General features: G+C 38.9%; 1 protein-coding gene across 1 annotated transcript; it reads right to left on the bottom strand.

The window, feature by feature from the left end:
* Positions 1-6,533: 6,533 nt before the first annotated feature.
* Positions 6,534-14,014, bottom strand: LOC122060540 (G-type lectin S-receptor-like serine/threonine-protein kinase B120). Its single transcript, XM_042623658.1, has 8 exons — positions 12,587-14,014; positions 12,463-12,495; positions 8,990-9,109; positions 8,633-8,865; positions 7,973-8,183; positions 7,626-7,863; positions 7,255-7,405; positions 6,534-7,115 (listed from the first exon to the last, which is right to left on the bottom strand). The coding sequence occupies exons 1-8, from the start codon at positions 13,746-13,748 to the stop codon at positions 6,813-6,815; spliced, it is 2,451 nt and encodes an 816-aa protein (XP_042479592.1). The 5' UTR covers positions 13,749-14,014; the 3' UTR covers positions 6,534-6,812.
* Between the last annotated feature and the right edge of the window lie 1,391 nt (positions 14,015-15,405).

The following is a 15,405-nucleotide window of genomic DNA, read 5'->3' as shown; positions in this document are numbered from 1 at the left end:
CGTGAATGTCACTCGAGTTATTAAAGTTTTGCGAGAAAGCTATGCTAACTTCATCAAAGAGAAAAAGGGTGTCAGTTCATCCCGGCCAAGTGACATCAAGGCGCAGTAAGATCACCAAGCGAGGGGTGGTAAAGGAGGTGGAAGCGGCCCTATTATGATCTGTCATTTTATTATTTGACTTTCCATTTCAAATATTAGTTTTGGTTTTAAATTATTTTTCATAGATCCTTTGTTTTAGAAAATCTTTTATAGATTCTTAATAGAATTTTTTTTTTCAGTTTTGTTGCGTCGTGAGAACTTAAAAGACAAACTCCGAGTTGGCAACTAAATCCAAGCCACACCACTTGGTAAAAAATCTAGGACTTCAACTTTGAGTCGATCCCCAAGCCCGGTCTATGCTGGACAGAAAATCTACAAAAGACCAGCTCTGAGTTGGAAATAAGCCAGACCTATGTTGGTTGATAGAAAAGACCAACCTTGGGCTGGCTGTTGGCACAAATAAAGAAAAAAGAAAAAACCTCACTATGGGAAAGTACCAGGATTCAACAACACAAGAAAAACAAAGATCAATTCATTAAAAAAGAAAAAAAAAGGATTAAGTGTTTAACAAAAAAAAAAAAAAAAAATCAAAAATAAACTACCATTTATCGGTTGCCTCGCATTACGGATTTTCTGACCTACAACAGTTTGAGGTCACCTTTTAACCGAACCACCCGCTTCTTGGCCTCCTCCTTTGCAACACTTTTGCACTTCAAGGCCACGTCTCTCTTACAAAGGCAAGACTGGGAAGACCCTAGATCTGACTCGACCCTCGTAATGCGACTGAGAAACTCTCTCTTCCTATTTTACAAATGGATACGGTCAGCCCGATGAGTTTCTACCACCATCACAACTTGAGCTTCCAGGCTGGTTAACCGCTCCTAGCCAACCGAATGAGAACCATCCCCAGTTGACAAGATATCTAGTTGTTCGGCCATAGAAGCAATCTTTTCATCCTTTTTGGCAAGAGAGGCTTGAAAGTTCTTCGCTTCAATGGATAGCTTCTTCACTCGATCGTATGCCTCAACCGCATATGCAGAAACCTACATGGGGTAGGATAGCATATATATATATATATATATAGAGATATATATATATATATATATATAGAGAGAGAGAGAGAGAGAAGAAAAGAACTTACTAGGGCGAGCATTACCCTCCCCTTTTGACACAGGACGGGAGCGGTCATACGGCCCAAGGTTGGGCAATCCACGGGGAAACAACACGTCCTAGCCTAGAAGCTGGCCATGAACTCATCACTGAACATGGAGCATCGGTCGAAGGGAATAAATCTCAGTCGATTTGGATCATCTAGAGCTGTGCAATCACCTTTGGCCTCAGCTGCCTTAATCTGGGTGACCTCTTCCTCCATAAACACCCTCGTTAGGGAGATGTGACTCACGATAGGAGCAATCACGCCCTTCAAAACCATGTCTCCCCTTGCATGACTGGAGTATCTGCCCATCATAGTAGGTTGGCATTGCAGGGAATCTCTCGACCCTATAAATAGGGGGAGGTCCTCAATAGGGGACAATCCGTCACTACTATGGACGGGGATGCTTCCTTCAGTCGCCATATGTAGGGGTGACCAACCCACCCATTCCGCCAGATTGAGCAGGCGCAATAGGGGTAGTATCCCAAGGATAGACAACTCCCTCTTCGTGACCGACAAGGGGAACGAGCGAGACCTCAACCCTTATCTTCTTCTAATGTCTCTCCTGTCTCTCAAAGAGGATGGTCAAAACCCTCAACACCACACTCCACTCTGAGATTGGGCATGGAGAGCAAAGGCCTCTTGTATTGAGCGGTGGAGTGACACTAGCAGAAAAAATTGGATTAGAAAAAAATATATACTTGTATGCACCCAAAAAGGAAAAACTGGGAACAAATTCACCTAGACTTAGACCATGCCAAGTGAGGAAACTCTTGTCTCCCAGCTCGACAGTACTAGCAACTCGACCTGAATACATAAAGGTTTAGAGGACCCATTATCTAAGGTTGAAAAGGTGGGGAAAATGTTCAAAGAAGTGAGATTTGATTCATGCTAGTTGTTGCCGATCGGCATCCCTTCAAACCCAAAGAAAAAGAAAAATCGAGTTTTCTATCATTTTATCGAGGAAGGATTCCCCTCTACAACCTTAATCCCCGAGGTCTAGCCCAAGGCACACCATCCTCATCAACCACCAAGTGGGTTTTGGTGAAAGCAGGATAAGAAAAGAATGAACGAGGTTGAAGGCTCTAATCCCTCCACTAAGGCGCAAAAACCCAACAAGCTATGCCAACCATTCGACTGAAGCCGAGAAAGACTAATGTTGTAGTACACGAAGATTTCCCCACCAGCAGATGGATGGAAAAACGAAGACTATCCCTGAAGAACTCTTCATATAGGCTCGCTTCATATGCAAAAGGGGTACAATCAAAATCATTCTCTAGGGGAGCCCATAAGCCCATCGAATCGGGAATATGATAACTGGCCTGGATCCTCACAGGATCCCTTTCCCTTAGGCTACTACGGAAGTTCAAAGCTTTGAAACCCGAACTCATGGAAGTAGGAAACCAAGCCACATGCTATTTGGATTCCAGAAACAATAGAAGGATAAGACCCTAACCCTAATGCCCTAGCAAGAACCGCCATTACACCACCAGGGAGCACTTAGCTAGACAGGGAACAAGAGACGCTACAAGAAAACCTATCTACGACGGAGTTCTCTTTGGGCCCGTCTCAAGAACTCTGGTCAGAGCCCGTAGGTAGCCATGGTAAAAATAAAAACAAGAAACCCCTCCAATAAAAATAAAACAGGGAAAAGGAACTTACGTGAAAGAGAGAGAACTGTCAATGCAGGCAAAGGATACAACGGCAAAATGCAGTAATCCTGGAGAAGCCAAAAAACATTGGAGAAGTGGAGCAATAAACCTAGAGAAGCAAAGGAGTCTTGAAAAACTTGAGAAATGAAGAAATTGAATGATGGAAGCCCTAAAAAGACATCTTTTGCCCTCTCAAAGGACATGAGAAATTAATGCTAAAACGGCAGAAAGACCCCAATCTTAGAAAATGGTGTGAACTGGGCCAACCAGGTAAGTAGCTTCACCTTTCTCACGACAGGTTGGCGCCAAAGAATGTTGGTGTGGCACCCCTCCATTCATTTAGTCAACGAAAGGGCGTCCTTTCAAACAAAAAATCTACCCATGTTCCAGCAACGCCTCCAAGAAATCCACAACTCATTTAATGCTAAGGAAGATATCAGCAAAAGGCTGAGCCAAGCCAAAAAGTAAAAATTGATCAAGCCAGGAAGCACCATAACCCAACATACCTCCACCGACCTCTAGAGGATCGGTGGGAGTGGGGAGCTAGTGGCTAAGACCAATATGATCCAATGATTATTGGTTGACCCCAAGATGCGGGAATGGCCGAACTACTTGGCAAGACCAACCATAATTCTCTTAGTCCAAGACATCCAAGGCAGGAGCTGACTGGCCAATGGCGCTAAACAAACCCCAGGATTCTAACGGTTAGGTCATTGCCAATGGGGGCCCCAAGAGTGGAGGGCCCGTATAATTGCAAGGGACGGTCAAACTATGGGGTAGCACACTCTGTCGCTCTATCTAGGCATCTGGTAACCATGTCATCTAGCCTCCGCTGATCGGCCCAAGGCCTTTTTATCATCATCAACAAGGATCTCCCAAGGAGGGAAGTTAATCGAATTTGTCTTGCATATCATGAAACGAGGAGCGAATCCAGGAAGGACATTCGTTGAAATAACAAACCTTCCCTCGAAGGAAGGGAATCTCGCCATATCCTCTGAGATATGGCCAATATGGTAGTGTTTCCATAACGGAAATGATCTCCACATCCACTTTCCCACTGTAACTCTTACAAGATTCAAACTCCTACCTACAATGGGATACTACCACAACGAGACTCTTCACCGATAGCCATCATCCTCAGCCATAGAAATCTAGGTAAATCCCTTTCTAAAGGACAAATATTTTTTCATTCTTACTGAAAATATCTGTTTTCATAGAAGTCTGACTTAGGCATCGGAAAGCCCTCTGCCGAATCAGCTCGGTGCTCACTCTCGTGTTTGTTCCTCAACGCAGGACCCAAAGGAAGCCTAAGACGATTTCCAACCGCAACACCACTAAACCCTAAACCATAGTATAAAAGATAAGAAAGAAAAGAGAAGAAGCTTCTTACTTGTGGTATCACCTTAAGAAAGATTTTGAGGAGATTTCCACTAGAACTCCATGGATACTTGTATTTCTTTGTTTATGATAAGCTTTATGCTTCTGTAGAGGATTTGGGCCTTTCAATGCACTGTTTTGCCTCTTTTATAACCTCTAATAAAATGCAGAATTTGACAAAAATTAGTGATCGAGACTCAAGCGAGTAACACACCTCTGGAAGAGTGGACAGGCTCTTATAAGGCTTCAATGTAATGGTGTTTTTGAAATTCAAGCTTTCTTTGAAGAAAAAAAATCGTTCTCAATATAAAAAATCAATAACAATAACCACCTCCACTCAATAACCATAACAATGGTTTTATAGTAAAAATAAAAAAGGTTAAACGAAATCTAATCCCAACCTTAATGTCTAATAAAATCTAGCAGCTGATAACTAGAATAAATATAACAAAAGCGCAAATACAAACCCAAATATCAAATTCTTAACTCTATACCCTTTTTTTTTTTTTTTTTTTTTGATGCATATGACTCTATACCTAGCATCCATACATTGGCCATATCTGTTCAACCTTATGTCTGTTTTTAATGCATTTAAATCATTACATAGCTATCCCCCACCCCCTCAAAAAAAAAAAAAACACACACACACACACAATTGATAGCTCTTACTTCTATTTTAGTCAATGTCTTTAAATCCCATTGTTTTGGACTTAAAATAAACCCACGCATAGGTGATGGGATTGATGATTGTTGTATATATGTGTCCAACGAACCCAATGTAAATTGATTAAATTAAATTAATTTTCATTATCATTATATATGTATGCTGATTAAATGTTATATATCTTGAAGCTTTTGCAACTAGGGACAAAATTGAGTATTCTGTTTATATAGTTATCACGTTATTTTGGAATGTGATTCAAGAATATAAAAATGAGTATTTATATTGTATATATATATCAAACTAGATCATTTGAGAATCTTAGTATTGGCTACCATCAGTTGTCTTAAGTAATAAGATTCTTCATAACTGTTGTTTCAACGAACTAGGATTGTTGTAGTATTTGTATTCCATTTCGTAAGCGCATTATGAATATTCTTAAGTAGAGAGACATTAATGAAATCATTTGTCACTTTAATGGGGTTATGGTTATTACCATTTAGGGGTGTATTATTGTTAAATAATTTTTAACTACTTAAAAGTGAAACCATTAGGTAATTACTTTTGTTTACAAATGTTGAGTCTAACTCATATAAGGAAATCCTAATTAATTAATCCAATAGGACCCTATTACCTTTTAATTTTTCTTAATTTTTTTTTCCTAACAAAAACAAAAGAAACTTTATTAAATGAAGTTTGAAGAGGCAAAGCATCCTATTACTTGGCATGTGATCCCTTTATAGACCATTCTAAAATACAAAGCTTGGGTAGGTAGTAGGACATGCTTGCCGTCCTCTTTCTCATCCTCCTACACTTTGTCTTCTTTGTGAGATTAGGTTTTTGAACCCTAGTGTGTAAGGATTCATTCCACTGCTTGAGTTCTTTGTCCATCGTTGAATGTGAAAACTCTCCCGTTTGCAATGCAACACCTCTTCTAGTGTCATATACCTTTGGAGGTACTGCAATTGTAGTACAAAGATGTAAACGTTGGCAAAAAGCCTTAGGTGTGAAAGGTATTCGGTTGCCACCAGCTCTTAAGCACACCCATTGGCATTGACTGCATGGGATCGAAAGACTTCTGGTTTCATGAACGTATCCATAACTTTCTCATGGATCTAATTTGGGATGAATACACAGAAAACCCAGAGACCTCATTTGGCACTGTGCAGCATCCTAAGCTATTCTGGTTAAATGATATCGGTTAATGCAAAAGTGGTTATAGTCGAGCCACAATAAGGCTGGAGATGATTTTAAAGGCAAAGTCACATAAACTGATAGGTTGAAAATCATTGATAGAAGAACGGAACTTGACCTTAGTGAAGACCTTATGTTCAACTTTTGTTCAACTGCCCTAATGCCTAGGAGAGATGGTTCATGGCAAAAAATTTGATTTGGGATTGCCTGACGCTAACAATGATGTGATTCCAATCCTTTTTTAGTTGAAATTGGTCTTCTTCCTCTTGAATTTGTACATTCAATCCTATTGCTCTCTTTCTTTCCTCTTGTCTGAAATTCTTCTCACTGCACCAATGCAGTGGCTGCAGACGATTTTCACGCGTTAAACATCCAATCCAAAAAATGATATAAATCGAACATAACAAATTGTAGTAGGACTGAATAGCAATTACAACTTCCTCATTGCATACATATATGATGCAAAAAATATGATACTTTCTATTAAATGGTTTTGATATCCCTGCCTCAGAAGTATCAACAAACGAAACAAGTTTGGCCAGACTACTACATTTTCAAGGTGGCCATTTCTTGAGTACACTACTCATAGACCATAGAAGGGGAATGGATGCCTATTAACATGAAGCAATTTCCTCAGACATGCATTCTAAGGGTTATTTACAAATATTACATGAAATCAAGCCATATAGAAGGACAAAACCGAGCAAACTTAACGCTTTAATAAACTTATTTTACACTACCTACCATATATTGCTGAAATGGTTATGTCATTAACAGATTCTTGCCCACTTGAAGATGACTCCACACCAATATTAGTTTTACCTACGGTAAAAGCAGGTGATTTTGGAGATGGCAAAGATGTAGTCTCATTGCTAAGCATAGAAACAACTTCAGACATGGTTGGTCTATCTGCTGCACACTCTTGCACACACAGGAAGCCCACATGCACATATCGTGTAAATTCACTTGTTGAACATGAATGAACTAAAGTATCATCCATCAAGTCAAATATTTTGCCTTTTCTCCACAATTCCCATGCCTGAAATGGAAACTAAATTCCATAAATGCTGAACTTCCATATCAAATCAAATCAAAATATATGAATGCAGCAGAAGGAAAGGAGAAAAGTGAGGGGGGAAAAAGAAAAAAAACCTGAGATTTGAGTATGTTAGACTTACATGTCCAAGTAGGTTCAAATTGCAATCTGCTTGATAGAAACAATTGTTCTTTTTACCACTCAAAATCTCCAACATCACCACTCCAAAACTAAATACATCGGATTTTACCGAAAAGAGGCCATCCATTGCATATTCAGGTGACATATAGCCACTGGAGGACACATTCAAAATGATCTATTAGGATTCAGAAAAAATTTGTTCACATTCATGTACGTATGTAGCTATAGATTTGTGATTAGGGTGTGCAGGGGGAGGGGGTTTGTGTGTGTGTGTGTGTGTGTGTGTGTGAGAGAGAGAGAGAGAGAGAGAGAGAGAGAGAGAGAGAGAGATTTTGACACTACTAAAATTTGACCCAAGTCAATTCTACTTACAATGTCCCAATGACTCTATTTGTATTGGCTTGGGATTCATTCTCGCCAAAAATTCTTGCTGTGCCAAAATCTGATATTTTCGGGTTCATGTCACAATCCAATAAAACGTTGCTAGCCTTCAAATCTCTATGAATGATTCTCAATCTAGAGTACTTATGAAGGTACAAAAGCCCCTGAGCTATCCCTTCAACTATGCAAACACGTGCTCTCCAATCCAATAATGCCCGTTTCATTGGATCTATCTCGAAGTTACATTGACATACGAGAAAACAAGCCAGTATTGTTAGTAACTGACTAAACAATGTATATATAACTGGAAATTAAATTGAAGAGTAAGAATAACAGACCAAAAAGGAATGAATCCAGGCCTTTGTTGGGCATGTACTCATAGATTAGTATCTTCTCATCTCCTTCAATGCAACAACCCAAAAGCCTAACAAGGTTTCTGTGTTGGAGTTTAGAAATCAACACAACCTCATTTTTAAACTGCTCCAATCCTTGCCCTGACATTTTGGACAGCCTTTTCACTGCAATTTCTTGTCCTTCTACCAATTTACCCTGCAACAATCATCCAAGATTATAAATTAAATAGAAAAAAAAAATAAAAGAAATAAAAAAGAGAAAAAATTAGCCTATATATCAAATTATAACATGACGTGTAGTTAGCCCTCAATCGTTTGTGGTATAGACATTAGTAAGATATCATAAGTTCATCAGTGACATCAAATTGAAAATGCTCTCCAAGTTCAAAACACCAATCACCTCAAAAGTAAACTTTTCTTTACTTATTCTCTTAAAGCAGGATGGCCCATGCCCCCCTCACAAAGATTTTTCTTTTCTTATTTCCACTCACCTCGAAAGAATTACTAAGAATATCAAATGAAGAGGCATAGGCTACTCCGCTTGCTCAGAGAGACTTTCAGCGAATTATAATAGAAATTAAAATCCATATCACAATAGAAATAGTATAACGTACAAGCATTATTCATCAAGGAGTTAGATATTACCTTATAAACTGGCCCAAATCCACCTTCTCCAAGCTTATTAGTAGTAGAGAAATTATTTGTTGCAGTTTCTATGCTAGAAAAACTGAACAAAGGCAATTCAGAGTCCTTGTTCCCACAGAATTTCTGGTCACTTGCATTGCTACCTTCGTATGCAGCTTCTACATCACTAGTTAATTTATTTAATTGAAGTTTTGCACTCCTGCTGTCGGTCTCTTCGTTCTTTTCTTTGTTTCCTGGTTTACAATTACAAAGGAATGGTATAAACCATAGATCCAAAATGAGAATGGCGAATCCCCAAAAGCAGTTGTAACTTTTCTCTGACTGGTGCGTGTGTTATATGGTTGAAGGGTGATTTACCTCCACCATCGCAAAATCTTCTCTTCAGTCTACAGATTATGAAGGCTATTAGAAAGGCTGACATTATGATTAAGATAAGAGCAATGATTTGTAACCATAGCTTCTTCTTATTTGGATGACCTGAAAAAATAAATAAATAAGTAAATAAAAATAAAAAATAAAAAAAGTAACAATATATAATCAATAATATTAATCAAGAAACTCAACCTTTTATATTTATCTGCTTGCAAACGCAAAACTGGAGCCACAAGTCAAACAAAAGAAATCATCTTTTCTCAAAAGGATCCCAGGGTTTAACCTAAATTTATTTGTAGCAATATCTGACCCCACAAAGTCTTCTAGGGGCACCAAAATTTATATCGGGCATGTGAGACTAACTTTGCCAAATTCAACCAATCTAGAAGAGATGCCCATGGAAAGCTATTGATCCAGAAAGATTTCCATGAGATTTACTGCAGTGACCTAATCAGTACCGACAGTAGCAATTTTGACATTATGCTTCTCTATAAATTCTTAGATGATTAAGTCATACAAAAGCAAAAGCTCTATTTTGTGTGGAAATGAATCATCCAAAATAAGGGATCAACCTTTTGCCACCAAGTTGGTGACATTTGACTTCTATAACATGTATCATGTCCGCCACATGGCAGCTCGGATGAGGCCAAAATTTTCTGAAAAGGAAGATCGCATGGTTTCCTGTTCAATGTCAAGTTTCAGCCCAATTCAGTTCAACCACATGGCAAAACAAACCATTTAAAATATTTAGGACAAAAGGGTGCAAGGATTTTAAGGGGGTGCATATGACATATAAGGGGCAGCATGCCATTACATGGAAGACGAAATGGTTGAATTTGAGGCTGACATTTGACATGTGGCCAATCCAGACCATTCCGTGGATATCAAACAGTCAAATTTGTCACATCACTCTTCCATGTTGTATAATGAAAGCAATGATTTAAATGTTGTTGTCAACATATGGTAACCAGTTGAACTTTTGGTACGTCAGGTTGACAGCCGGCACTTATTATAATCAGCCATAATCAGTCAATCTTTTTGCATGGACCCTTTCATTCGTCCTTGCTTGGAACCTCCATGTAGCCGACCCCATTTAGTTGGGACAAGGTTTTGTTGTTGTTGTTGTTGTTGTTGTTGTTGTTGTGGTAACTAGCTAAACTTTTATGCATAAACATAAAATATGTGAAAGTTCAGCTTAAAACCCAGCAAATTTGAGCTTGTGGCTTATGGACATTTTTTTCTTACTTATTATGTTATTTTTTCTAACAATATTGTCTAACTATCTGGGCTTATGTAGCAATATACAATAAGTCATCAAAGCTTTTTCTAAACGAATTGTGTTTCATATCTTATAGCATTAGACTTTCACCTAGAGGCACTCAAGACCTTTCCCAAAGCTTTCTTAAATCTTTCCAAACCAATTGCTACCATTTAGGATTGCTAACTCATATTCGATGTAAGAAAAAAGCTCTAGGTATCTTCTTTTATTGCATTGATCAGTAATGCAAAAGAACATAATACAACAACAACAACAACATCCAAAATCTTATCCCAACTTAATGGGGTCGGCTACATAGAGATTCCAAGTAATGACGAACGCAAGGATCCATGCAAAAAGATTAACGAGTTATGTATAATTATAATAAGTGTCGGCTGTCAACCTGACACACCACTACAGATCAGCCACAGGCTTATAACGAGAGACCATAGTAAGGTACCGGCTGTTTACCTGACGTACTTTATAGATCAGTCAAGCCAAAGTGTCCTATATGCATTACGTCCACCACCAAGACAATCCATCACCCAACCTACTTTTATGAAAGGAAGAATGAGATAATAAATTCTTGACAGCCCCACTAAGCAAGAAAGTGAATGAGATAACGAATTCTTGATAGCCCCAAGAAGCACGAAAGTAACAACTTGAACACACAACTCCGCATTGAAAGCTAGATACTTGACACACAACCTAATGATTTTTCAAAATCCAATCTTATCGATTTGTGTGCATTCCCTCACAAGGTGTTCCCTATATAATTATAATAATCGTTGAGATGTACTTTCCCTAGGCTGAACGATCTCAAAAGAGTAAGACATTTCTCTTTTTTCTCTAGTACAAACATAGAAGACAAATATTTCCTTTTCCTAAGGACTGGTTTTGTAGTTGACTGGAAACAAATATGGTGAGTGCTCTCCTAGTTCTGATGAATTGTGCTTGTGGATATTTTAAATCCTACATGCAGGTTTAGGTCAAGGTGATCTTGTCACCAGTCTTGTTCATCCTAGCTGAAGAAATTTCTAGCAGTGGGTTATATAGCTGATTTGTTCTCCAACCATACTTAGGATCCATTCTAAAAGATAACTCACTGTTATAGGGAAGGAAATCCTATACCAGACTACCTTGCTAAGAAGGCGGCAAAGTCAGAACGCACTGAAGACAATATAGAACTTCCTTTATATATCTTAGGAGTTTGCGAGGGACGCCATATCCAGGCCAAGATTTAGATTCTACTAAGCTACGATGTGTCCTCCCTGCCGATGGCAATGCCAAAGGTGGGGCTGGGTGTGTTTTTCTTATTAGCTTTGAGTGTGGCTGTATGTAGTTTCAGCCCTCTGCTTTTTATTTCTCAGGTGTAATTCTTGGTTTGCATTTTTTTTTCTTTCTTCCTTTTGGCTCAATAAAGTCTGATCTTTGAGCCAAAAAAAAGGGAAAGGTAGCGATTACATCACCTGTGGATAGGTACAGAATCCTCTCTGTACCCACTCTTGAGTTAAGAATACCCCATGGAGGGTCTGTGGGCTGGAATCAAATCAAAGTGTAGAACATGGTACAAAGGGACAATAATGACTATTTTTCATGCTATTTCAAGGACACATCATATTTGCCTGAAATTTGGTCCATGGAGATGCATTAAATTCAGGGATGGCAGTTATAACTACATAAAGAAAGAAGTACCTGGTCATGGAAAGACAAATGATTTATGATCCATAGAACACTATCTATTTCCAATCAAGAAAAGATCATCACAGCAGTGGGGAGTCCATCAGCCGGCCTAATATGACTTTAAGAGTGGAAAGTTTGAACAGTTGGCCCGTGATAGGCTCTTCTATGTTAGACCATTCAATATGAGAGTGATTTTGCAGATCCTTCAATAGATATGTTTGACTAAATAATTTGAATTAATTTCTTCAGTACTAAGTTTTGTTAAAGAGAAACAGTATGTAGTAAAAAGTAATTGGGCTAATGTAAGCATAAACAACAACAACTCAGGCTACATGGATCTGAACAAAGCCAACAAAAGGACAAGACTAAAAATGAAAGTGAAAAGACAGGAATAAAGCACAACAAAAATCTAACCAAGTAATCATGCAATTCATAAATCCACAGTTCTTAGAAACCCGAAATCATGTATCTTTTGAAACCTATATTTCAACATTCAAAATAAAAAATGGTAGCTCACCAGAATCTCCTTTCACGCTGGCTGATTTTGCCCCTAAAAGAAGATCAAGGGACATCAATGGTAAGTACAGAACTAACCAACTGATAACCATTTGAGTTCAAAAAATAAAGTTGAAGATGATCACCTGAACTAGTGTCATTCCTAAGATAAACTGTGTAATCTCCATGGAGATTTCCAGAATATAACCCATCAAACAGAAAGCATCCAGTGCCAGCATCAGAATCTTCAGAAGCATACCCAGTACAAGAACAATTGCATCGGCACATATCCTTGCAATCACTGAGACCAAGACTCTTACTATTGTTCTGCAACATCAAGCTACCTATGGAAGCTTTAGTCTGGCGGAAAACATTTCCGCCGCTGCAGTTTGGTAGCATCATCACCACACACCCTTTCGACCATTTTTCTGAATTGTCGTCCTCACAGAGATCGATTAACGGATCACTGAATGGTTGGGCAACAAAGAATTCTAATCTCCCTGAGAAATCCATCCCGATCCATGAACTATCAAGGCTACCCTTCACTTGGAAGGTGAAGTAGCTCTGGTTTTCACTAGAGTAGTAATTGAAAACAAAGTTGGAGGTTCCAACACCAACACTTCTAATATTGGGGAAACTGAAATTGTTACCGTCCCAGATCCCGCTTCGCCAGTAAACCATCCTTCGTCGCCAGATAACGAGCTCTTTCTTGTTTCCTGGATCAACACCGAGAGAGAAAGCTCCTGGAGATGGTACTTGATTGCTCAACCATGAAGTTAGTACCCGATTTCGCAGCTTATTAGACTGTAAATTGAACAGCCCTAGCTTCATTCCAGGTAGAAATATATGAGAAGGATGATCGAAACTTTGCCACACAATCCTTTCTCCATCTTTAAGAATTAAATTACCCGTATCAAGAATGGTTGCACTTGTGCTGGCACCCCTTGCAGGTTCTTCAGAGTTTATAATGGTAGAGATCCCATTGCCGCTGGTAAGCACCAAATTTCCTTCGTGATTGATACTTAGAATTCCAGAGGAATCCACAAGAGGGTTCTCTCTGTTGGCTATCCACACTGCTCTGCTATCATTACCCAAATGAACTATTCCCAAATAGCGATTTTGGGAATTCGGAAGATTTATGAACTTTAATTCATAAACTTTGTTTGCCGAAACCAAATTCTCCCCATCTCTAAGGCTTCCTCCTTGTAGTATAGTGTTCTTTGCTTCAGATCCTCTGTTCCCAAAACTCAAAGAGAAAACCAAGAAAAGCAGAACTGAGATATTACTGATGCTTCTCAATCTAGCCATCACAGACTAGCTCAAAAAGCACAGGATGATCAGCTGAAGAGAATGAACCACCAACTCATACCTATTTTATTGTAGCCAGTGTGAATGGGGAAGGGTGGGTCCCAAACATAGTGAAGAAGCAGCCATGAACATGAACAGCTTACAGATACAGAGGCAGGTTCTAGAAACTGGAAGGTGTCAAGTGGGAGAGATTTCATATGGCCTCGAGCTCTGTCCACGGTAGCTATCACATGAGAGTACCCGTTGGGGTTAGGTACTAAGGGGGAATACTTTTCTATTATATGCGTCATGGTGGAATTTGATTTTCAACTATACATCAGAAACATGTTTGAAATAAGCTGCTTTTCCTTCCTTTCTCTGTACTGTCTTGAAGAATTCAAGTCTTCAACACACCCAAAAAACCTTTTCATGGATCGGCTAGGGGCGTCAATTGGTCCGTTTGAATCGGTTCTGAATTGGTTTCATTGGTTTTGGTGTGAGAGTGAAATCAAAATATGAACTAATAATATTACATCGGTTTTGGTTTGATTTTAATTATTTATCGATTTCTTGTATTGGTTTACTATTGATTTGGTTTCGATTTAATTTCAATGTACCATGTAAATATATTAAAAAAATATGAAAAAAAATGTGGTTTTCTTATAAAATTTCCTCACAAAACCTCAGCTCATAACATGATTCAATGTACTTATATTGGTTTTTATTTGATTGATTTGATTTTGGCCGGTTCTGTTTGGTTTAATCGGTTTGGGTTAGATTTTGATACCCTAGTTGGGACCCTTGGTCGGCTGACGGTAAAAACCATTCAAATGGTTCTCATTTTTTCACGTATATTGGATACAAGAGGAAAAGCCAATATTTTAATGATCAGCTCCAGGAGAAAGCTGGATCTAGTAGAAAGTAGTCAAATGTGGTCTTACATAATGCTTTTACATAATCTTTTGGGTATTTTTATATTAAACCTCGCCCTATTCATTTTATTGACTTATTGTAACGATGGTCATGATTGAATGATTTGATCAGGATCGAGTTGGAAACTGTCACCAGGAAAGAAAAGAGTTCTTCTCATATTCGCGATTGAATGATTTGATCAGGATCAGTAGGAACCTGTCCCACAGACTGGTTCAAGTCTATTAGGGTTGGTTTAAGGTTCATTGGAGTTCAATAATGACATATTTGGCCAAGCTTATGACTCTGTTTATTTGCATTCTTGGATTCTTGGCGAATATAAGCTAATATTGGACTTCTCATGCATGATGATTCGAAGTTTGACTATGGGTGTGTTGCGGCAAGAAATTGTCCTAGGCTGCTCTTGAATCTTCCATAGGAAAACAAACACGAGAGTGAGCAGTGAGTTGATCCACTGGAGGACTCTCCGATGCCTAATTGGCGCATCACTCGGGCTTCAAGGTTCGGCTTATGGCCAACCGTTTGGTCTCGGTTTTGATGTGACCACCAATTGTAGCTCAGGTATGGTGTTGATGCCCCTGCCGATCTCCTTACACTGGTGTAGACTAGTCGCTTGGTAACTCGTCCCATCGTTGATGTCGATTGGCCGAGGTGCAACCAACCTAGGCAGCAGTTGTACTTAGGCCATGCATAGTCGATGTCGCTCTATTCCACCCGATTTATCCTTAGGCTTGGCTGACTAACATGA

Source organism: Macadamia integrifolia, chromosome 14, assembly GCF_013358625.1.
Source record: "Macadamia integrifolia cultivar HAES 741 chromosome 14, SCU_Mint_v3, whole genome shotgun sequence".
In the NCBI taxonomy this organism is placed as follows: domain Eukaryota; kingdom Viridiplantae; phylum Streptophyta; class Magnoliopsida; order Proteales; family Proteaceae; genus Macadamia; species Macadamia integrifolia.
Note: the sequence above shows the minus strand (reverse complement) of the source record. Positions and strands in the feature narration are given on the sequence as shown.